This window comes from Oryctolagus cuniculus, chromosome 18, assembly GCF_964237555.1.
Source record: "Oryctolagus cuniculus chromosome 18, mOryCun1.1, whole genome shotgun sequence".
NCBI classification, from domain to species: domain Eukaryota; kingdom Metazoa; phylum Chordata; class Mammalia; order Lagomorpha; family Leporidae; genus Oryctolagus; species Oryctolagus cuniculus.
The window spans coordinates 39,939,647-39,964,319 of NC_091449.1; the positions used below are offsets into that span (position 1 = coordinate 39,939,647).

General features: G+C 42.1%; 2 protein-coding genes across 8 annotated transcripts in view; one reads left to right on the top strand and one right to left on the bottom strand.

Moving 5' to 3' along the window:
* CES5A (carboxylesterase 5A) overlaps positions 1-19,907 on the bottom strand; it is a 372,636-nt gene extending 352,729 nt beyond the window's left edge. For 5 of the 6 annotated variants that reach the window (XM_070061941.1, XM_070061937.1, XM_070061940.1 and 2 more), the window contains exons 1-2: positions 16,479-16,641; positions 14,979-15,083 (exon numbers count right to left, since the gene is read on the bottom strand). The gene's annotated coding sequence lies outside the window, so the exon portion shown is untranslated. Of the gene's footprint in view, positions 1-14,978; positions 15,084-16,478; positions 16,642-17,938 lie in introns of those variants that run through there. The other variant, XM_070061935.1, reaches the window with a different exon arrangement.
* The window catches only part of GNAO1 (G protein subunit alpha o1), a 178,316-nt gene continuing 170,503 nt past the window's right edge, over positions 16,861-24,673 (top strand). The window contains exons 1-2 of one of the 2 annotated variants that reach the window (XM_051847158.2): positions 16,861-17,754; positions 17,970-18,012. In XM_051847158.2, coding sequence (XP_051703118.1) covers positions 17,637-17,754; positions 17,970-18,012 — 161 coding nt within the window. In that variant the 5' untranslated portion in view covers positions 16,861-17,636. The remainder of the gene's footprint in view (positions 17,755-17,969; positions 18,013-24,673) is intronic. The other variant, XM_008257311.4, reaches the window with a different exon arrangement.

Consider the following 24,673-nt stretch of genomic DNA (forward strand, 5'->3'; position numbering starts at 1 on the left):
AACCTAATATTAGAGATAATCCTTAATTAAATTTATTGTCTCCATGAATAATCAAGGTCCTGTGAATTATCACAATAAAATTATCAGCATCTCAACAAATAGCTTTTTGTTTTGCTCTTAAATGACACATAGTTTTGTCAAAACATATTCTTACTTAAATTATTACTGTGTTGATTACTGTGCATCAATAAATTGCAATGTATTTTTCACAATTCATACAATTTTGTAATTTAATGTAAAATTTATGTAAAATAAAAGTACTGATAATAAGACAACAGGAAATATAATAATGTTGTTAAATTTTTAAAATGTACATTAGGGGTGGGTGTTTAGCACAGCAGTTAAGATGTTGCTTAGGATTCCACACCCCATATTAAAGTTTCTGGGTTCAAAACTCAGCTCTGCTTCCTACTAATGGGCACTAAAAGGCAGCAAGTGATGCCTCAAATACTTGGGTCCTTGCTACCCACATGGGAAAACTGGAATGAGTTCAGCCTGGCCCAGCCCAGCTATTGTAGGCATTTGGGGTGTAATGAAAATTCCTTTCTCTCTCTCTCTCTCTCTCTCTTTCTCTCTCTGAATGCATGTGTATGTGTGTGTTTCTGTGTGTGCGTGTATGTCTCTCAGTCTTTCAAGTAAAAAAGAAAATAAATAAGTAAATGTAAAGAATATAAAAAGCATGTTATATAGTTAAGGAGAAGAGTTCAAACAACCATGAAGGCTGGAAAATAACAAAGTAAAACCAGATATGCCTCTGTGGATCAAAGATAGTACTGTGTGCCCTCTTTAAATAACACAACTAATTGAAGATTTATAGGAGATTGGCATAAATTCAAAAGTTAAAATATTTCTAGTAAAATAGTATATGAATAAAATATATTTGGCTCATAATTCTAGCAATAGATAGTCATCTATTACGACCATCATGAAAAGATACATATAACAAATCTAAAGCATTGTTTCTTCAACATACTGGGTCCTAAAAAAAATCAAATCATCTTTTAGATGTAGATATAGTATATTTATTTTCATTAGTACAAACCCCAACAAAGTTCAAGAGAAATAAGACAAAGATAGATGAAATAGGGTCAACATATCATAAATTTAAAAAATAGCAAGTCTGGCACAACAGGTTAAGTCACTGCTTGGGATGCCCACATGCCATATCAAGAGTGACTGGTTCAAGTCCCCGCTACTCTGCTTCCTATCCAACTACCTACTAACACACCTGAGAAGCAACAGATGACAGCTCAAGTGCTTGGATCCCTGCTACTCATTTAGGAGACCCAGATGGAACTCCTGACTCCTCCTGTGGCCTGGTCTAGCTCCAGCTGTTTTGGCCATCTGGGGAGTGAGTGGAAACTGTGTGTCTCTCCCTCTCTCTCTATCACTCTGCCTTTCAAATAAATAAATATAGATAGATAAGAATAAGTCATAGAAGGAATTTTAAAATCTTAGAACCAAGTTTGGTTACAGACAGTGAGAGAGAGAGAGAGAGAGAGAGAGAGAGAGAGAGGTCTTCCTTCCGTTGGTTCACTCCCCAAATGGCTGTAACGGCCAGAGCTGCACCAATATGAAGCCAGGAGCCAGGAGCTTCTTCCAGGTCTCCCACGTGGGTGCAGGGGCCCAAGGACTTGGGCCATCTTCTACTGCTTTGCCAGGCCACAGGAGAGAGCTGGATTGGAAGAGGAGCAGCCGGGACTAGAACTGGCGCCCATATGGGATGCCAGTGCCACAGTCAGAGGATTAATCTATTGCACCACAGCGCCAGCCCCACAAATAATTTCTGATTTTAAGAATTGAAAGTGATTGCCAAATGACACAAAAATTGATCTCACTTTAAATCCCATCCAGATTATCAAATAAATTACATGATATCTAAGCAGAGGTGGCCCATTCTTCTGTCTTTACAAAGTGAAGGTGGCTATAAAGCTTCCTGGGGAAAAACCATTTCTGTTTGTGGCTTTTTTATGTGCTAGAGCTTCCTCACACTGAATCCGTTTCTCAGGAAACACACCAAACACTAAATTGTACATCTATAGTATATACTTTATTAGAAATAAGTGCATTTGGCTTTCTACAAAAACCTCAGCTGAATTAACAGAGACATTGGTTTTGCTTTTAGCAAAGTAAAATTAGTTCCTTTTTCTTTAGAAATTTTTCATTGGTGTTCATGAGGGATCTTGATCTGTAATTTTCTTTTATTGCAGTGTCATTTGTTCTGGTATCAGAGAATAAGTTATGAAGTACTCTTTCACAAATTTCTGGAAGAATAATCAATATTATTTCTTCCTTAAAAGTTTAGTAGAGGGGCCGCTGTGGTATGGTGGCTATAGCCACGACCTACTGTGCCAGCATCCCATATGGGCACAGTTCAAGTCTCAACTGCTCTACTTCTGATCCAACTCTCTGCTGTGGCCTGGGAAAGCAGTAGAAGATGATCCAAATCCTTGGGCCCCTGCACTTGTGTGGAAGACATGGAAGAAGCTCCTGGCTTCAGATCTGCACAGCTTCAGCCACTGCGGCACTGGGGAGTGAACCAGTGGATGGAGGATCTCTCTCTCTCTCTCTCTCTGCCTCTCCTTTTCTCTCTGTATAACTCTTTCAAATAAATCTTTTTAAAAAATAATAAAATAAGTCTGTCTCTGTGCATGGGTTAGAGTACTTAGACCTGTGTATTTAAGGTCATTATTAGTAAGGTTAAGCTTATTTAGGTTATTACTTAGGCAATTATTAGTAAGGTTAAAGCTATCATCTTTCTATTTACATATATTTATACATATATATACACATATACCTATATTTATGGTGTTCTTTATTCCTTTCTGTTGATTTTTTTTCCTACTGGTGACATTTTCTGTCTAAATGATTTCCTCTAGAATTTCTAGTAGTGTGTGTCTGCTGCTGATAAATATTTCCAGCTTTTGTATTTCCAAAAAATGATTATTTTTCCCTCCATTTTTTAGAGATGTTTTCTCCTGGTATAGAATTCTAGATTTGCAGCATTTTTCTTTTTAAAAATAACTCAGATTTAATCTTTATCTTTGTTGCTCTGTATATAATACATGTATATGTATATATAAAACAGCACATGGAGAAATATATTAATTTTTTTCTTATTAGTTAAATCTCTTTAAAAGATAATTGACTGTTGGAAACCAGATAATAATATTTTGTTATGTAACTTATAGCATATATGCCTATTTCAAATTTTGATATAATTTCTGTGTTTAGTGTGATGTAAAGGTAAAAACTATTTCTTTCCCTTTTTATTTTCTTGGTACCTTTGTGAAAAATGTAAAGGCTTACTTTTGGATTGGTTAATTCTATTTCATTAATCTGTATATGCCTATCTTTGTGCCAGTTATACACTCTCAATTATTGTAGCTTTGTAGTACATTTTAAAATTAGGAAGTGTAAATCTTCCAGTTTTGATCTTTGTCAGGATTGTTTTGGCTATTCCAGGTCCACTGCACTTCCACATGAATTTTAGAAACAACTTGACAATTTCTTAAAAAAAATAAAAAAGAAAAACCAGCTGAGATTTTATAAGAATTACACTGAATATGTAGATCAATTTGGGGAATACTGCCTTCTTAATAATATTTGTCTCTCAATCCATGAACATAGACAGGCTTTCCACTTACTTGGATCTTCTTTCACTTCATTTAATAATAGTTTTTAGTTTTCAATCTTCAAATCTTGTGCTCCTACTTTTTAATTACTTCTTAATATTTACAAATAAAATTACAGTATTTACAGTGGACAGCATGTTTTGAAATATGTATACATTGTGAAAGGCCTAACTTGAAAGAATTGGTATAGACATTTCCTTACTTCTTGGGTGGGGTGAGAACACTTAACATTTACCCTCAACAATTTTCAAGCATAAAATATATTAGTAACTACTGTCACCATTTGTATATCAGATCTAGATATAGAAAAGTGATACACAAAGACCCAGTGGGATTTATCCCAAGAATGAAGCTGGTTTAATATTTTAAAATAACATGCTATCTTAACAGAATAAAGGACAAAAACTATTTGCTCTTCTCAACTGATGATGAAAAATGCATTACTGGATTTTGTCAAAGGCCTGTTCTGCATCAATTGATCAAAACCCTGTGATATAGTCCTTTTATACACTGCTGGATTTGGTTTTCTAGAATTTTGTTGAGGATTTTTGCATCTTTATTCATACAGGATATTTAAAAATTTATTGTGACATCTTTGGTTTTATTTATCAGGTTTATACTATTGTCATAGATTAAATTGGGAAGTATTTCTTCCTCTTCTATTTTCTCAGTCTGAGAAAGATTGGAATTATTTTCTTAATATTTTATTGTGGTAAAATACACATAAAATTAACCATCTTAATCATTATTTTTAAGCATTCAGTTCAGTGGTATAACTACATTCATAATCTTGAACAACCATCATCATCCATTTGAGAACTTTTTCATCTTGTAAAACTGAAATTCTTCCCATTAAACAGTAACTCTCCATTCCCTAGCTCCTGGCAAGCACCATTCTACATTCTGCTTCTAGAACTGAGACCACTCTAAATACCTCATATAAGTGGAATCATATAGTATTTGTTCCTTAGTGATTGGCTGATTTTGCTTAGTATTATGTCTTCAAGTTTCATTCACGCTGTAGAATATGTTAGAATTTAATTCCTGTTAAAACTGAATTATATTCCATTGAATGTATAAGGGATCTTCAATAAGTTCTTAGAAAATATATATTATGAGAAACCTATGCATAGAGTTCAAAATTTATTATACTAAAATAAATTTAACTTTAAATTCCATTTTCTCACAAACTTTTGGAAGGTCATATTTTGCTTAGCCACTCATCTATTAAATGGATACTTGGTTTCTTCCATGTTTCAGGTATTTTAATACTGCTTTGGACAGTATTCTTGGGTTTAAGCAGTATGTTTAGGTTTGCAATATATCTTTACACCCTTTTTAATTCTTTTGAGTATATACTGAGAAACAGAATTGCTAAATCATATGCTAATTCTATATGTTAATTTCTGAGGAACTGACATACTGTTTTCCACAGCAGTTCTATCATTTTACATTCCCCAAAAACAGTGCTCAGGAGTTCCAATTATTCTACATTCAAACCAACACCTGTTTTTTGTTTTTATTTTAAAGGTAGCCATCCTTAAGGGTGTGAGGTGGTACTTAATTGTAGTTTTATTTTCATATCCCTAATGAGTAGTGATGTTGAACATCTTTTCATGTGTGTATTGGTCACTTGTATATCTTCTTTGGAGAAATGTTTATCTAAATCTTTTGTCCTCTTTGAAGGGAGGAGAGAACTTCCACTTTACTTATGGCCTTGTCTAAATACTGACGGAGTTTGTGGATTCAAATGGCTTCCATAGTCTAGGCAGCTCATGTCAACAGCTTCAGGTGATCACTGACATCATACATAAGAGTGTTAATTGTTAAATTAGCAACAGGAGTCACTGTGCACTAACTTCCAATGCAGAACCTCTGTCCTCAAAGAGTTGTATTATAATTATGTCTAAGTCTTAGCATAAGAGATATCATTCTTGGGTGCTTCTTTAAATTTAATTAAGATTCTAAAAAAAAAAAAAGTGACATTAACTTCAAGATGCAATGACTTTGAACAGCCCTTGTCTCCACCATTAAGAAACAGTTTTTTTGGTTGGTTGGTTGGTTGGTTTTTTTCGTGCAAATTATTGAACTCTTTACTTAGTATAGAGTTGGTCTTCTGTGTATAAAGTTAACTGAAAATGGAAAAAAATATTTTGCACATTTTTAAAGCTCTATTTGTTTTTGCTGGTAAGTTTTAGGAGTTGTCCAAATATCCAGGATATTAATCTCTCTCTTTAAAATTGTTTTTAATTGATTTTCATTTTATTTGAAAGGGGGAGGGGAGAGGGAGAGAGAGAGAGAAATTTTTTACTAGTTCACTCCACAAATGCCCGCAAAAGCCAGGGCTAAGGATGGGCAAAGGCAGGAGTCAAGAACTCCATCTGGGTAGCAGAGATTTGGGTACTTCTTAAGCCATCATCTGCTGCCTCCCAGGATGCACATCATCAGGAATCTGGATCTGAAGTACAGGAACTAGAATTTAAGCAAGTCATTCCTATACAGGATACAGGAGTTTCAAGCAATGACTTAGCCACTGAGCCAAATGCCCACCCTGATATTAATCTCTTATCAGATATATGATTTGCAAATATTTTCCAATTTTGTGGGTTACTTTTTCATTGTGTTGATAATATCCTATGATGCACAACTTTTCAATAACTTAATGAAGTTAAATTTGTCATTTTTTTCTTTTGTTGCCATGCCATTGGTGTCATATCCAAGAAATCGCTGCTAAATCCAATATTGTGAAGGTTAGCTCTAAGTTTTCTTACATCTATGTCTTTGATCAATTTTGAGTTTTTAATATGGTATTGGTAAGGGTCCAACTTCAATTTTGCATGTAAATGTCCACTTTTTTAGCACTATTTGTTGAAAAGACTTTTCCTTCCCTCACTAAATGATCTCTATTCTATTCCTTTGTTTTATATGTCTGTTTTTATGCCAATACCATATTGTTTTTATTACTACAGATTTGTACTAAGTTTTGAAATCAGAAAGTATGGGTCTTCCAGTTTTTTTGTTCTTTTTCAAGATGGTTTTGAGATTCTATTTAAATTTTAGGATAGGTTTTTCAATTTCTATAAAAATTGCCATTGGGATTTGAAAAGTGATTTCACTGTATCTGTATCTCTCTTTAGGTTGTATTGACACATTCAGGACAGTAAGTCTGTTACTGTTTACATGTTTAGCAGAATTTACCAGTGAGGCCATTTTCAGCCTCAGTTTCTCTATGGGGAATTTAAAAATTTTAATTCAATTTCTCTATATTATAGGACTATTCAGATCTTTTACTTCTTTTTGAATTGGCTTTAATAGTTTGTCCATTTCATCTTAGTTATTGAAATTATTGGCATACAATTATTCATAGTATTCATTTGTAATTTTTAAAATTTCTCTAAGGTTGGTAGTAATATCCCCTCTTTTACTTCTGATATTAATAATCTGAATATTTTTTCAAATATTTATTTATTTATTTGAAAGAGTTACAGAGAGAGTGTAAGGAAGAGACAAAGACAGAGAAAGAGATCTTCCATCCACTGGTTCACTCCCTAGATGGCCATAACAGCCAGGGTTGGACCAGAAGCCAGGAGCTTTATCTGGTGGCAGCAGCTCAAATATTTGGGCCATATTCTGCTCCTTTTCTCAGGCCATTAGCGGGGAGCTAGGATTTGAACCAATGCTTGTAGGGGATGCCATATTTGCAGGTGGCGGATTCTCTCTCTCTCTCTCTCTCTCTTTGGTCAGTCTAGCTAAAGATTTGTCTATTTTGCTGATCTTTTCATAGAATGAACTTTTAGCTTCACTGATATTTTTCTATTGATTTTTTATTTATTTCATTTATTTCTTCTCTTCCTTCATTTTCCTGATTTAGATTTAGATTTAGTTTGCATAATAGAGACTTTAAAATTGTTCATCTTTTTAAAATATAGGCATTTATAGGTACAAATTTTCCTCTGACAAGGGTTAGTCTGCCTAGGGAGCTAAGTGGACCCATGAAAAGAACTGGAAAAGACTTATTCACCCTGACTCACTATCCCCTATCTGACTTCTGCTTCAGATTTAAGTCTTAGGATGCTGTCACAGAGATTTTGGTGATTTTCCCCAGTAATTACAATGATGGCAGCTAGAAGTGAAACATTTTCTCAAATACAGTAGCTCCCTGGAAGAAGCAGAGGGCAGTTGAATTCCAGAGCCAGTAGCAAACTGTCTTCACCCTTAGGAAACACTGAAATGTCACAATTTAGTCAATCTAAGGTAGAGAACCCAGGTATTCTCTGTGTAATTCTGTTTGTCATTAAAATGGCAGTTTGTTTTTCAGTGAAAGAAAAACTTCAAATTTTTGTTATGCTATATTAAAACATTTTTATTTTAACCTAAAACATACAAGTGTACATTCATGAACCAGACATATGATATAGAGCAAAGATGTTTTCTTTGATATTAAGTTCTCTGATTGGAGTTACAACGTCTTAACATAAAATACACCAAAAAAAAAAAAAAAACATAAAATACACCACAATATACCTTCTAGAACTTTTAAAAACCTTAATTTCTAACTCACTATTGGGTAAACCTCTAAGTCCAACTTGATTATTTCATGCTTCTATCACTGGTATATCTAAGGTTGTAGCAACATCATGCTGAATTCCTTTATTGCCTCACTGACACCCTTTCAGTAAGTAGGCAGAGAACTGAAGAATTAAAATGCATGAAATGAAAACAGAAATTCTGGCAATTTCAAAGAACTGTTACAGAGTTCAAATCAAATAATGTATGAGTGATTGCTATCATTTACAGGTCAATTCAACAGTGTATTCCCACCATCTAATACAGTCTTTGGCACATGATAAGCACACAATAAATATTAAATTCATTAAATGAGGATAATTATAAGGAAAATATATTTCCATTATTTTCTTGTTAGGGAAATGTTTATTGGAGGATAAAGCCAAATATATGAGTAGAGCAGAGGTAGGATGTGAAAAAGAAGGAAAACATGATTGGTAACATTCTGTTCCTTGAACAGAAGCAGAAGTAGTAGAATCAAAGAAAGATCATCAAAGTAACCAATTCCCAAATCAGCCTTTTTTCTTTCACTGCCCCATTCACCTACCATCTTAATTTCATCGATTTTTTTTTAAGAGATTGCCTTTGGGCATCTACCTCATTAATCTCAGACTCATCATTAAGCCATTACATTCAGTATTTTTATAGAAATTTGTATATGTCCTCTCTTGGGTCATTAGTTACATTGCTGTTTTTCATTTATATAATTTAACTAATTCAATGCCCTGCTTTCCCCTTCTCTTAGCCCTCTCCATAAAGGCTAGTGTGGCCTGAGGGAAAGACAATGGACTAAAGGGACTGCAGTTCTTTTATTTTCACTTCAAGCTCTGAACTATTCTAGCCACAAGTCCTATGGGATAGGTGTCTGGTTGAAAATGTGTCTCTCTGAATTGTCCTTTTTTCAATTTTATAGATGTATTCCATCACACACATAGGAATTTCATAAAGATGTTTTTCTTTGCCACAGAGGTCAAGGTTTTGTAGGCCTTTGGAGAACAGATAACACACCTAAACTTCAGCTCAACTTAGAACCATGTTATCCCACTGGAGCACTAAGTTCTTGGTACTAGGAAGGCTTTGGAAACACCTCAAACCACATGTACTTTAAAGAAAGCAGATGGGTCACGAAATTAAATCAGTCTAGTCTAACCAAACAGCCTCAACCCCCACTTTTAATCTAACCTAATTAGGCCGGCGCCGCGGCTCACTAGGCTAATCCTCCGCCTAGCGGCGCCGGCACACCGGGTTCTAGTCCCGGTCGGGGCACCGGATTCTGTCCCGGTTGCCCCTCTTCCAGGCCAGCCCTCTGCTGTGGCCAGGGAGTGCAGTGGAGGATGGCCCAGGTGCTTGGGCCCTGCACCCCATGGGAGACCAGGAAAAGCACCTGGCTCCTGGCTCCTGCCATCGGATCAGCGCGGTGCGCCGGCCACAGCGCGCCGGCCGCGGCGGCCATTGGAGGGTGAACCAACGGCAAAGGAAGACCTTTCTCTCTGTCTCTCTCTCTCACTGTCCACTCTGCCTGTCAAAAAAAAAAAAATAAAAAAATAATAATAATAATCTAACCTAATTAGTAGCCTCTTCCTACTGGGTTCATATTAAATTCACCTGTTTTATTTGCAAACACATAACTGACAGAAACAAGCAAAAAAAAGTTATCTCTTTAAAGAGCTCATCAGTGAGGTAAGACTTTGGACCTTGAAGCTTTCAGAAGACTAATGAGATAATGTCTAAAATGTGTTTGTGCTCTATGTATGAAAGGCTCTGTGGAGATAAAAAATCTGATAAATGATGTAAGAAATCCTGTGTCAAATAATCTCCTGTCTCTTGGAGGACATATAAGTTTTAAATAAATATTTTACAAATATAGACCTGCTAATCTTATCTGTCAACTTCAGTCCAGGTCAGTTGAAAAGTACTATTACTGTCATCACAACAAAGAAGAATCTTTCTAATGAATTTTCCAAGAATGTTCCAACAGGGAACTATGACTGTTAGGTAACATCTTCATATTAAGCCAAGCTTCCAGCTTCAATTTCGGCTCATTATCAATCTTATTATGAACATGAAAGCACTAGTCATGAACCCCTCCAACTCTGTGAAACCAAATGCATCCATGGGACTTTCTTGCTATCCTAAATTGAGAAAAATCACAAAGCACACCCTCTAGGAGTTTTTGAACTACCAAAGTACATTAAACAAATGATATTGTCAACAGTGAACACATAATGGACTTCAAAAACATAAGAGCTCAATTCAATTACCTACAAGCTTTAATCCTCTCCTTCATGCAATCCTTCATGTAAAAGCACACAAATCTTTATCTCTTCCCATGATAGCTTTTATCCCTAACAAGTATAAATGAGATAACTAATTTTTATGAACTCTACAAAATAACAAACAGGACCAAAAATATAGCAAATAATTTTCCGATGAGAAAACAAAAATTTGGTATATACTCTTCTAAAACATGCCTATAGGCAAATAAATCTCTCATTTGTTTGATTGAAATCAGTATCATTACATTTTTCAAAACCTCACTTAAAGACACTTTATTTTTTTTTAATCTTTTTTTATATTTTGAGAGACAAAGTTCCCATCTGCTGGTTCATTCGCCAAACGCCTGCAATGGCCAGGGCTATGCTGGGCTAGGAGAAATGGAAGCCAGCACCCAGGAACTCAATCCGCCTCCCATATGGGTGGCAGGAACCCAATTATTTCAGCCAATGCCATTGCTTCTCAGGAATTGCATCAGCAGGAAGCTGGAACCAAGAGTTGGAGTTGGGAAACAAACCCAGGTATTCCAAAGTGGGACATGAATATCCAAACAACTATCCTTTTAAAATTTATTTTTATTTATTTATGTGTTTGTTTAATTTGAGAGGCAGAGAGAAAGAGAGAAAGCTCCTATTCACTATTCACTCAATGACCTTAAAAACCAGGACTAGGTTGAGACTGAAGCCAGGATCTCTATCCGGGTCTTCCACCTGGGTGGTATAATCCCAAATATTTAAGCCATAATCTACTGCTTCCCAGGGTCTGCGTTAGCAGAAAGTTGGAATCAGGAGGAGGGCTAGAACTTGAACCCATACTTTGATATGTGGGCTTTCCAAGAGCATCCTACCACTAGGATAAATGCCTTTTCGCATTACTTATTCGAACTCACCTAATCTTTTTTTTTTTTAATCTTTTATTTAATGAATATAAATTTCCAAAGTACGACTCATGTGTTACAATGGCTTCCCCCCCCATACCGTCCCTCCCACCCACAACCCTCCCCTTTCCCACTCCCTCTCCCCTTCCATTCACATCAAGATTCATTTTCGATTATCTTAATATACAGAAGATCAGCTTAGTATACCTTAAGTAAGTATTTCAACAGTTTGCTCCCACACAGAAACATAAAGTGAAAACTAATAGATGATTTTTTTTTAAATGATGATGAAATCAGATCTGACCTATTGTCATGTTTAATCCCAGTGAGAGTCAAGTTGGGAATTGATAATTTCTTTTTTTTTTTTTTTTTTTTTTTACAGAAGATCAGTTTAGTGTACATTAAGTAAAGATTTCAGTCGTTTGCACCCCCATAGAAACACAAAGTGAAATATACTGTTTGAGTACTCGTTATAGCATTAAGCCTCAGTGTACAGCACGTTAAGGACAGAGATCCTACATGAGGAGTAAGTGCACAGTGACTCCTGTTGTTGACTTTACCAATTGACACTCCTGTTTATGGCATCAGTAATCTCCCTATGCACCAGTTATGAGTTTCCAAGGCTATGGAAGCCCCTTGAGTTCTCCGACTCTTATCTTGTTTAGACACGGTCATAGTCAAAGTGGAGGTTCTCTCCTCCCTTCAGAGTCGAACTCACCTAATCTTAAACATTTTTTAGAGTAATCAAGTAATAAAATTTCTGTTAGAAAAATCAAAAAATTTCAGAGGTGGAACGATCTTTGATATATTATCTTACTTAGCCTTTGCCTACAGACAGGTAAGTTTAGTTAACAAATATTAAAACTGATACCCTGTGGACATTTTATAGTCCAATAATATGTTCCCCAGAGTACATCAACAATTACTTGGGGAAGAAGTTATGATTTTAAAAATGAATATTTCCAGACTCTACCATAGACTGACTGATTCAGAAATTCTAGAGACAGGGTCCAGGAATCTGCATTTTAAAATTCTATGCACAATAATCACAATAATGTTTAAGACCCACAGCTCTTTTTTTTTTTTTTTTTTTTTTTTTTTTTTTTTTTTTTTTGAAAGGCACAGTTAGATAGTGAGAGAGAGAGAGACAGAGAGAAAGGTCTTCCTTCCATTGGTTCACCCCCCAAATGGCCGCTACGGCTGGTGCTGCGCCGATCCAAAGCCAGGAGCTTCTTCCTGGTCTCCCATGCAGGTGCAGGGCCCAAGCACTTGGGGCATTCTCCACTGTCTTCCCAGGCCACAGCAGAGAGCTGGACTGGAAGAGGAGCAACCAGGGACAGAACCCAGAGCCCCAACCGGGAATAGAACTCAGGTACCGGCGCTGCAGGTGGAGGATTAGCAAAGTGAGCCGCGGCACTGGCCAAGACCCTCAGCTCTTATAGGTCTAAAAGATGTATCACTCAGGGAAATGCTGAGGAGAGAGCTTGTTTGTAGGCACACACACATACACAACTTGATCAGCATCTTCTTCCCTCATTAACCCAGATACTTGTATTTATCAGAAAAGAAAAAAAGAAGTAATCTCTTGGCTTAACCCACATCAGACAATCTTCCAATTACATTTCCCACTAAGTTGTGTTGTGAACTATCATTTGATAACAGAAACACTTAGAACCCCAGCATTTGGAGTATCTACCATTCTCCTGAAAATGTCTGATTCAGTTGTCATTTAGTTTAATGTAGCTCAATGAACCACATTATTTTAGCTTATTTTCTTCCCATGACAGCAATGTTATTAGAAATGGCATTTTTCATAATTCTTTTCCTTTGACAGAAACACACACAAAAAAACTAGTAAACACAAGAAAGAGCTGAATTCAGAAATATGTAACTGGACTTTGAGAAAATAAGCTCCTAGCAGAATCAGTTGGCACAAACCCGTGTATACAGAAATCACCTGCAGAGTAGCTATCAATGCAAACTTCAAAAGAGACTGACTTGGTAGAAGATGGATAACTTGGGCTGGCATTGTGGCCCAGTGGGCTAAGCTGCCACCTGGGGTGCCTCATCCTTATCAGAATGCCTCCACTCTGATCCAGCTTCCTACTAATGCATCTGGGAGGCAGCAGGTTATGGCCCAAGTACTTGGGTTCCTACCATCCTTAGGGGAGACTTGTATGGAGTTCCTGGATCCTGACTACAAGATGGTCCAGCCCTGTCCATTGTGGGCATTTGGAAAGTGAACCCACAGATGGAAGATCCCCCTCCACTCATTCTTTCTCATAATTCTACCCAACAAACATCCCACTGACCCAATATGAATGGTTTTAAGAAAAATGTTCCAGGAGTTTCAAGATTTCAAGATTCTAAACTCTTGCATCTGAACCTCCCTTCAAGCCTAACATCAATATATTAATAACAGATTGATAATATATGCATATTTAAATAAAGTAATCACATAAGGGAATGTATAGGGAAATTCATTTCACTTCATCAGAACCCACATTCTATATGTCAGAGCTGGGAGCTTTTGTTTATATCCAGAACTGGGAGACACATGTAGTAAAAAAGCCTTGCTGCTGTTCCTTTTAGAGAGTATACACAACGTTCTAATTACCTACTTTTGAAATTAAAAATATACTGAACAGTATGTATGTAGCAAGGGGGATGGTTGTCTAAGTGTGGGGTGAGAGTTATTCTCTGTCCAACAGTAATAATCAGAAAAATATAATTTCAAGGATTATACAAAACCAAACCAAATGGAATCTGTCCTTGGTCTAAGTATTCTCCACCCCTGAGGTTAGGATTGTCATTTCCTCATTCTCACAGGAATTAATTGTGGACAAATTAAATACTTGTGGAGTTATCTAATTATTAATAATTCACACAGAACTGAGATATTCTCACCCTTACTTCCTTTAGGGAAACCAGAATACTAGTGGGAGCTGGGACCGTATGCTTTCTTGTGAGTCTGGGAAGCTAGTTCTCATAGAGTCCACAAATCTGTCAAAGGAGCACTTACTGACTACTGCAGGACTCTGTGACCTTAAGTAAGTGCAAGACTGAAGTTATTTAGCCCTTCACAGACTCAGCTTCCTCAGCTGTGAAAAGGGTACCCTGACTGATCTGTATTCATGGTCTAGGCTCCTTCCACTCAGCCATGACTGTCTCCAACACTACTGCAGGGAACTCGGGTTTATGTAGCAGGATCACATGAGATAATTTTTGTAAAAGTGCTCTGTAAGCTGAAAAGCACTATACAGATGAAGAGGATTATTATTAGTCTTTTATGAAACCCAGCTATAAAGATGCAAAATGACCCAGAAAAAGAAAACAGGGTAGACAAACCTGAAATATAGTATCTATAACGCCAGCTAGGCATTTAATAAATCAGAGTAAGTAAAGAAAAACATACATCACAATTTTGTGTTTCAACCACGCTAGCTCTGATGGGAAGGATTAAATATACCTAAAGTCAAAGTTAGTTTCATTTTATCATACAAACCAGAATGCCCCCAAGAGCCCAAGATCTTACATTAAGAATTACTTAATATGAAAGTACCTGATGGCTTGATTTAAAATGTAAAACGTGACCCATCATCTGCAATGAAATGTTTTATTCTTACCTCCTCAGCCTTCCAAACGCGCTCTTAATCGGAGAGCAGAACCTGGGTGAGGTTGCTCAGTTTTTTCCCCTGCATCTGGTGGATCTGCATAATTGTTCTAGCAACCTGTACAGGAAATAACAAAATCTATAGAATGTTGGGGACTTCAGTGCTCTGTGCTTAGGTCTGGAAGGCTGATTTTTACAGACACCTTGAATTTAAGGCAAACCAGATTTATCTTCTAACATCACCACCTCCCCCAAACACTCTCTCTCTCTCTCTCTCTCACACACACACACACACACACAGAAGGGGATTGGTGGGAAAGTAGGGAAGTGGTTATTAACTTTATAAAACAATTCTCTATGACATTCCTTTGTTAGTTTCCTAGAATACATAAAAATGTGATGCAAATTTAAATATTCAAATTACAGTACATACACATTTTGACACAGCCATTTGTAGAATGAGGCAAACCCATACAGGGAAATACCAAATTTTAAGAACTCAGGGGAAAAATATTTTCTTCTGGGTGGCCCTAAACTGCCTTATTTTTCCCCCATTGCAAATGTATTTTTATGCTGGATAACATTTCCAAAACAGGAGTGGTTGTTTTTTTCTATTGTTGAAATGAAACAAACAAGCCAGATCCACAGAAATGCGCAACTATTAGAAACAAGAACGTTTGCCGGTCTTATTCCCATGCAACCTTGTCTCTTGGCCCCTTTCTCTGGGAGGCCCCTGGGGCTGTCTGGTGGAACTGATTGTAAAACTATTTTGTGCAGTAAGAATTAGTTTCCGCCAAAACTCAGAGACCACCCAGAACATGCCCGTTCTTTGGCAAAAGTCTACTGATTTCTTCAGTATTTGGTCAGCTGTACACCAAGTAACTGACCCGAGTTTCTGGATCTTTGAGATACGGAGAAAAAAATGTTCTAAAAGGTTAAAAAAAAAGAAAAGAAACACTCTCTTCTCTCTAAAAAAAAAAAAAAAAAAAAACTATTCAGAATTCATTCTATGTGTTTTGGATGGGGCAGGCCACAAGAATTCAGAGCCAAGTCCTCAAGCAAGCTAAACTGTCCAACATTTGCGGAGTGTTGGAACTGTTTGGGAAGCAAGCGAGCAGCCCCGGATCGCGCCAAAGCCTCCCCGGGATGGGAGTCATCCTCCAGCACCCCGAGCCGGGCCCGAACCCCGGAGCAGAGGCCACGGCCCTCTCGGCAGAAGCTCACAGAGAACGGGCCCGGATTCCGCCTCAGCCTGATGGGCTCCTCTCGTCATAGCCTCCTCTCTCACATACTAGGTGCTCAATAAATGAGGCTGCAGGGAGCGAAAAACACAAATCTGCCCCGGGGCCCCAGAGGCCAATCAGGGGTGCGCAGGTCTCTTCGGGCCCTCTATCTCCTCACGTCTGCTGAGGTAACCGGGCCTCCGCCGCTCCGGCCCTAGCTGCTGGAGACAAGATGGAGAGCAAGCCGGAGGGGGAAAGAGGCCGCGCTGGACGTCGGCCGAAGTCCCCACCTGACAGCCTCGCCCAGCCAGGCGCTCTCATTGACCAGAAGGCCCGCGCAGCCGGCGCGCGGGGCAGGGGCGGGGTGGGGCGCCCAGCGCGCTCCCGGCCCCAGGCCCCGCCCTCGCTAGGCCCGCACGCGCCCACCCTGAGGGAGCCGCGGGCCCGGCGGACGCGGGGGGGAGGGGAGGCCGAGCCGCGCGCGCGCCTGCGCGCCGCTGCCAGCTGACGCGAGCCCCGGCGCGCGCGCGCGCCTTCCCCGGCTCCCGCCCCCTGCTCCCCGAGTCCCGGCGCGCGACCCTGCTGACGTCAGCGGGCGGCTCGCAGAGCCGGGTGCGCAGGGCCGCACTCGCGCGCTGTGCTCGCCCCCTCCCCCGCCCGGGCTCTGCCGCGCGCGCGCGCTCCCGCGCTTGCTCTCTCTTCATTTCCCCCCCTCCCTCCCTGCCTCTCTCTCTCTCTCTCTCAACCTCTCCCTCGAGCTCCCGGCTGGCTGCGGCTCCCTCGCGCTCTCCCCCTCTCTCCGGTAGGCTCCACCGAGCGATGCGAGCGCTGGGAGACAGCGACGCCGCCTCCCGCTAGAGACCTGCCCCCCGGCCCGGCCCCCTGCCCAGCCCTGCCCAGCGCGCGGGGGTCGGCGAAGGCGCCGCGGACGCACCGACGGCTCGGGACCGGCGATGCACATGCACTAGCAGCACCCCCTAACTCACTCCCTCCACACCCCGCGCCGCCACCGCCGCCTCCACCGCCGCCGCCGCCGCCGCCGCCTCCTCCGCCGGCAGCCGCGGCAGAAGGACCCACCCTGCCCCCCACCCCACCCTCCGCGGGCTCCGGCTGCGGATCCAGCGTTGACTATTTTATTTTTGGGGGGTCGTGCACAAGCCTCCGTGCCTGCACCCAGCGCCCCCTCGGCCCGCGGGCGCCGCCTCGCTCGGTTCCGAAACCCCAGACCCCGGCCAGGTGCCGCGAGCCTCTGCTGCTGCTGGGATCTGTTTGGGGGGTGCTGGTTTCCCGACATTTTTGTTTCCAGCCCAGGAGAGGATATCGTGCTTTTTTTTTTTTTTCCTTCCCCCTTTGAGTCCAGGCTCTGCTCTCTGGGGGGGTGGGGGGCGCGCCGAGCAGGGGAGCCGTGCCAGCCGAGTCGTGCGGGCTGTGGCAGGGAAGGGGCCACCATGGGATGTACTCTGAGCGCAGAGGAGAGAGCCGCCCTCGAGCGGAGCAAGGCGATTGAGAAAAACCTCAAAGAGGATGGCATCAGCGCCGCCAAAGACGTGAAATTACTCCTGCTGGGTAAGGACCGAGACTGCCACCCCCGTCCCCCGACCCCGGCTGCTCGGGACCCCCTGCCGCCAGCCCCCCTCCCCCGCCCCCCGGGAGCCCTGGTCCCCGAGTGGGCCCCACCTTATGCACGGGGGCGCCCACCCCTCGCATGCCTTCGTCGCCCCCTCCCCTGCTCTTCTAAGCGGACACTCACCGGTGTTCCCCCCCTGTCTGTGTTTCAACAGGGGCTGGAGAATCGGGAAAAAGCACCATTGTGAAGCAGATGAAGTAAGTCCCTGTGCTGTGGAGATCTGTACTTTTATTAAGAATAATTTTTAAAACCGTTTTTAAATGCACTCCACATTGCACTCCAGGCCTGGTTTTTAATTCGCACACACACACACACACACACACACAGACCAGCGTTTGACACCCTCCCCCTCTCCTTACGTTGGTTCTGGGTCCTCCACCCCAACTCCCCGGGTGGGTGTTTTGGGGGGGAGCGCCTGTAGTTGTATGAATGACAGTGTCCGCCATATTGATCAGAACATCACACTGTTGGCATGATTATCGTTACTTTTGCCCGGGGAGTGCTTCGGGTGTCTCACTGCCTCCATTTCTGCTCCTCTCTCCCCCTCCCTCTGGGCCCCTACCCGGAGCATCCACATTCTTACTTCTCCCTGGTCTTCTGGAGCAGTGATTTTGAACTTGGAAGGGGACCCAGCCCTAGACTGGGGTGTGCAGGATCAAGTGTCTGCTGTTCATGGATTTGGTGCTGAATTGGAGGCTGTGGTTTCCACCCACCCCCACCCAAAGGAGGGCGAGGGTTAGGGGAGGGGGCGTGTGTTGGAGAAGGGTGGGTTTCCAAGCGGATGGATGTGGCTGGCACAGATGTATCCTGGCAGAGGTAGAAGAGGAACTGTGGCTGTGAGGCCGAATGCCCGCGCCTTGCTGCCCGGCTCTCCCTTCCCCCCACCCTGCTTGCCACTGTTGGCTGTCCTGACAGGCAGTTTCCCTTCACTCCGTGGCATTTATCAATGTATCTGTTCACACTCTGCATAGGCCCTGTTCTGTGGAATCTACCCACAATGCGGATTTTGCCGCCGCCCCCCTCTGCCTCAGCTATCAGTTTCCCCTCCTAATTAGCTGGAGGTGGATTTGAGTGATGGTTGAAAATTAAAACAAAATGGGATATTCCTTCCCTTCCACTCTTCCTCAATACGGAGCCTCGCCCCTCCTTCCCCCTGGCACGCTCGCTCCTCGCCCCATCCACTCAGCAGTTCCTCGCGAGCCCACGGGCAGCTTCGCTTGGGGAGGGGGCGGCGGGCCGCGGAGGGGTGCACGCCCGGGCCTCCTGGCCCGGCTGCTTCGGTTGGCCTGGCAGTTGCGGGGAGGGGAGGGGGAGGGCGGGAGGAGTTCGTTAAGACCGTTTAGCGAGGATTCCATGTCGCTTTGCTGTGACACCTTCGTGCACACACGGCTCCTAATTAGGGGTTGCTGTGCAGTAAACAAAAATGATTATTTTTCAACTTGACAGAATAGCCGAAGTAATTGCATCCCGTAGGAAAACAATGGAAAATAAAAACCCCTTTCATGGGAAGGTGGGTGGGAGACGAAGCATGCTCGCGGTTTCAGAACCAAGAGGCAAAAAATCTTGCATGTGTAACAGGCATGACAAGCGGGTTCCAGGCGGCGCCATGATGGTAGGGAGTAGCGACTCAGAGGCACTTTCCCCCATCTGCTTGACACGTTCTTATTTTTATTCGAGGGCTCCCTGGGGCTTGCTTCCTAGAGGCCCCCTCGGCTCGCCGCCGCACCCTTCTGAGCCACGAGTAATTTGGCCTGGGGCTTGTGCGGCCCAAATGGATGGGGAGGCGGAGCTTGGGGAATTGCTCTTTGCAACAAGGTGCATGTTGCATCTGCCTGGATCCCTTGCGGGTCGGTAAATGCAAGCCGCGCCACCCCTTCTTCCCGAGCGGGGATGTCTCAAAAGTTCAGAAGTCTGTAATCTGCAGTAGTGCGGGCTCGGAGCCTGGTAGAAGCCCCGGCCACCGGAGCAGGGTGAGGTTTCAGGCGTTGCGAGTGGTGGACAGCGCCCAGCCGATACCGGAAAAGTGGATGGGGCTCAACTCGGCCGCACTCGGCTCAGCTCGTCGCGGCCTGGGCACAGGGCTCGGAGGGACTCGGCAGCGTTCGGAGCCGAGTCGGGGCTCTGACGGAGACGGCCGAGGCACTTCGGAGGAGGCCGAAGGCACTCGGAAATCCTCGCGGGAGAGGAGCGGTGGGGAAGCAAGGAGGGGACAAGTGGGAGTCTGCAAATTAACTTTGCACCTGCCAAAGCAGTTCGTTACCTGCTTTTCCTGAACATGCACCATAAATTAGGTTGATTTAATAAGAAGTTTAAAAATATATACTGAGTCCCCCAAAGGGTACCTTGCCTTTTTTATTCAAAGAGAGCTGAGCTCTCTGAGGAGATAGGTGTGCCACTTTAGAACGAAAATTCCTAATTATGTACTGGAGCAGAAAAATTTTAAATGAAGGCTGTATGTAGAGTTCTCCAGGAAAGTGCTGTGTCTTTATATTCGGGTTACAGTGTGTGTGTGTTGGGGTGGGGAGGGGGAGAGGATGAAGTGTTTGATGTTTGAGACAGTTAAATGAGAAATCAGAGTATTTCTCCTCTTTTTCCTGCAGTTCTGTCCTGAGTCCCATGGGACAGCTTTTGGGAGGAAAATGTCTGGAAAAATGTATTTTGTAGCTGAAACAATTAGTATTTTTGAAAAGGCATAATACACTACCTCACCTTGGGGAGTAGGCTAGGTTTGCGCCGAAGCTCAGTCAGAAAGGTTTCTGGCCCATGTAAGTTTTGCCACAAGGGATCCTGGCATCCTGTCCTGGAGCAGTCATGAATGGCAGCTTTTTCGTGAGCCCTCCCGCTTGGCTTGAAATCAATCATATCAGGGCCTGGTGCCAAGCTGGATACAGGACTTGTTTTATTAACCACAAAATGTGGAATTGATGTCACTGTATCCTAGTGACACATTCTTTTGAGTTCTCGCTTGCAGAAATGGTTTTTCAAGATCACCACTTGACTGAGAGTCACCTGGAGTCAGGAGAACTGTGCTGTGGGTGGGGCCCAGCCCGAAATCTAAGAGGCATTTACAGAGAGCCTTCCTTGTACCATATGATTGGTGACCGACCTATCAGGCCACGTGTCTGAGTTAATTAGGATGCAGTGTGAATATACCTGGGCAGATGAAATTAGAAGAGTAGAGTCCTCCATGGATGGTGCCCTATGAGAACCCAGTGGTTTACCAGTGGGGATTGGGGTTTAGTAGCTCAGCCTGTTGGACTGAGGGAAGAATACTGATACTCAGAGATTACCAGGCCCCTTTTATTCAACGTTTCCAGAAGAGAAAGAGCTGTTCCATTCAGCCTGTGTTCTCATCCATGTTGTGGTGTGCTGGCTAGAAGGATAGGCTTCCATATATGCCTGTGATAACTGAACTTAAAAGGAGAAGGGCTGGCTGGCAGATGCTGCTCAGAACAACACCCTCATCAGCCTGGGAACATTGCAGAGACTGACCTTTGAAGTTCTTCTGTTCCATGCGTGTTGTACGAGGAAACTTGTTTCTGCTGAAGAGATGTAGAAAATTTGAAAATTGTCATTTTTTCAAAGCGTGATTCCCAATACTTGTATTAAATTGTCATTTGGACATAGCTTTCTGGGATTTGTGAATGTGACTTTGAACTAGTATTTGCGAACACTGTGTCAAACAATCCACAGCATTTCAGTACTGAGAAATAAACAGTGATAATTGAGACAGTACAAATATAATTTTCCACATACTGTGAGTAATCAGTAACTCTTTTTTTGTGCCTGGCATTTTGAATAATTGTACTTGTTGGGGGCTTGTGACTTCACCTGTTATTCAGCCTCATCATTTTGCAGTCAATCAGTGTGGCTCTTAGTTATTCAGACTAATCAGAAAGTTTAAAGGAAGCATCAATTTTGCTAATTACCAAGCCCTTACAAAGAAATCGCTTAAAGAATTATATTTTATGAGGCATAGAATCAATAGAATATTTAAGTGGCTTTCAGTTCTGAATAAATAGTGTCAGCTACCTTGGCCATGTACCTGATCACAGTGTCAAATGAACTGTGGGGTTGTTCTGGGCGTCGTGGTGTGGCCTTATTTGAGTTGTTGAGTTTTATGTGATATCAGGTTCTGGCTCTTTCTCTCTGGAGCATTAAGCGGGCTTTTTTTTTTATTATTATTCAAAGGTGATAATGAGGTATTTCTTGCTAGATGTTAGGCTTTACATAGCTATACATAGATAGACACAGAACATGGAGGACTTTGGCTATGCATTCATTCCCAAGGTACCAGTTCAGTGCTGTTTTAAAGCAAATTTTAACATTTGCCTGATGAAGATATCAATGCATGTACAAAGTTTTCCAGCCCTTAGAAGTGGGGTGTGATTCTGAAGGCAGACCCTACTCGGTCAGAAAAGGCAGTCTTAAAGATCATTTGCTGTCAAAAGAAAGAAAAAACAGGTGGTTTCTTCTCCTAGCTGACCCTGGCCTTGTAGTTAGGGTAATAACAGTTTGGTCTGGGTTCAGGGTAAATCTGCATTCTTTGAGCATACCTCTATTCAGCATCTACTAAGTGGCCAGCTTTAGTGAAGACAACTGGTAACTTGCAGCCTCGTGAAAGGGCTTTTCCCCAATATGCCTGGTGGGTCATGTGTTAAGCTAACATTTCATTGAGAGCTACTCTGCAAGATTTGTGGACTTGTTTCTGCAGTCATCCTGCTCTGTGGCTGCTTTGCCTCCCTCCCTTCCCCCATCTCCCATGTTTATCCAAATGGATGCACCTTGCTCACCGGAGACAGCGTGAGCGCGAACAGAATGTCAGATCACGTAGCAGATGAGTTCTCTTTTGCTGATGGATGGTGCTCTCTCCTTCCTTACTGTTCACTGAGCTGTAAATACCAGCAGACCTTCCTGCCAGAAGGGTAGCAAACAACAGTCCACCCAGTCTTCTCAGGAATTGGCTGTGGAGTTCTTGAACCTCCATTACTTGTTCATTTCTGAAATGCAGCCTGTATACCTTTTGAAAGGGTTGTTGCCAGTTAGAGATCAATGGATGAAGCCACATGAAGCAAGTTGACATGGTTGGAAAGGAATCCAGATCTTCTGTCTCCGTGGGGCTGCACTAGATTTGCAGTGCCCATTACCTGAGTGCTCTCTTGTTTCCTTTAGCATGTGGAGCACTCAGATTATATTGTCTCCTTAGCATGCCACATCTGCTAAAGATAGTTCACGTACCCTAGCTTTGTTAACGCTGGAGATTTAATAAGAATCGAATAAGGTCCTATTTTTCTGACATGTGCTCAGCCTGTTGGATGCAGGGACTTGATTCGCCGTCTCCCAGGGTATTTTCATCCTCATTTCTTATGAAACCAGATCATTATCACAGGAGCACATCTTGATCAGAAAGACAACAGCCAAGCTGGTAAAGGGAATGATTTCAGACTGAAGAAGCATTTTTGAAAAGGGCTAATCCCAAAATTGACACTAGCAAAGAACAACTTTGAATTTTGATAAACAGAAGAAAAAGATGTTTTTGAGTATACACGCACATACTACATGGATTTAAAAATAGCAGATGATGGAGCTGGCATTTGGTGTATGGGTTCAGATGCCACTTGGGACACCTGCATCCCATATGGGAGTGTCTGGGTTTGGGCCCCTGTCTTGCTGCTGATCCCAGCTTCCTGCTAATGCAAACCTTATGAGGCAGTGATGACTCAAGTAGTTGGGTTCCTGCCACCCACATGAGAGACCCAGATTTAGTTCCCAGCTCCTGACTTCAGCCTGGCCCAGCAGTGGATATTGCAGGCATTTGGGGAATGAACCAGAAGATGAAAGATTTCAATTTCTTTCTCTCTCTCTGGAAAAAAATAAGGAAAAAACACCCCATGCCATAAGCAGGACACTTTGTTATTATTGATTGCATTACATAAAAAGCTTGAAGGTGCTCAGATGACTTCCATTCTAAGAATTTGCTCAAATTTGTATCACATTCTTGTTTTGTTCATCCCTCCCATTCACACACAATTTGGTATAAAGGAAACTGTTAAATCAGTGATTAGCACGGAGGAAGGAGAGGAAAGAGCAGTGGCCTGTTAACTGATTTGGAAAAATAGGTAGTTTCTTATTAGAGAAGCAGTTTAGCATGCTTCTCTACAATTGAGAGTGCTTAAGAGCATGAGCTCTGCAACCAGACTGCCTGGCTTCAAATCTGGCCTCTGGATGTGTGACTCAGACAAGTCACTTAACTTTTGGTGCCTCCACTTCCTTGCTTGTAAAATAGGAAAAATAATAAACATAACTCCCAAACAGGGTTGTTGTGAGCATGAAATGAGTTGCTGTATGAAATGTACATTATAAAAGGATCTGGAAAATGGAAATCATTACACCAGTGTTAACTCTGGTCTTTAATACCTTTTATTGATCAGTGGGTGTTCCCTTCCCATATGGAGTTCACTTGTCAAGTATGTGGGACTTAGCCACCCTGCAAGCCATAAGGGGGTGGGGGTGGGGCACCATGGTTCACGTTCATGGCTTCTTCCCCTTGCCTGCTCTGCAGCACCAGTTATATAACAAACTGTGTTGTCATAACTGATGTGATGTTTTTAAAAGTATAGCTGCTTCAGCCCAAGAGGCTGGGGTGATACTACAAAGACTGGGAAAGAGCACTGAACCAGGAGTCTACACCAGAGGCTCTGTCTCAGCCCTTGTAAGGGCTCAGTCTTCTGAAAGAGTTGGACCAGGGGTACTCCAAGCTCCTTTCCTATTCTAAAAGGTCAGTGGAATTGGGGATTCCCTCTGTTTTCAAGGTCTTGAACTTCTAAATATAAAAGAACCAATTTTGGTTCTATGCAT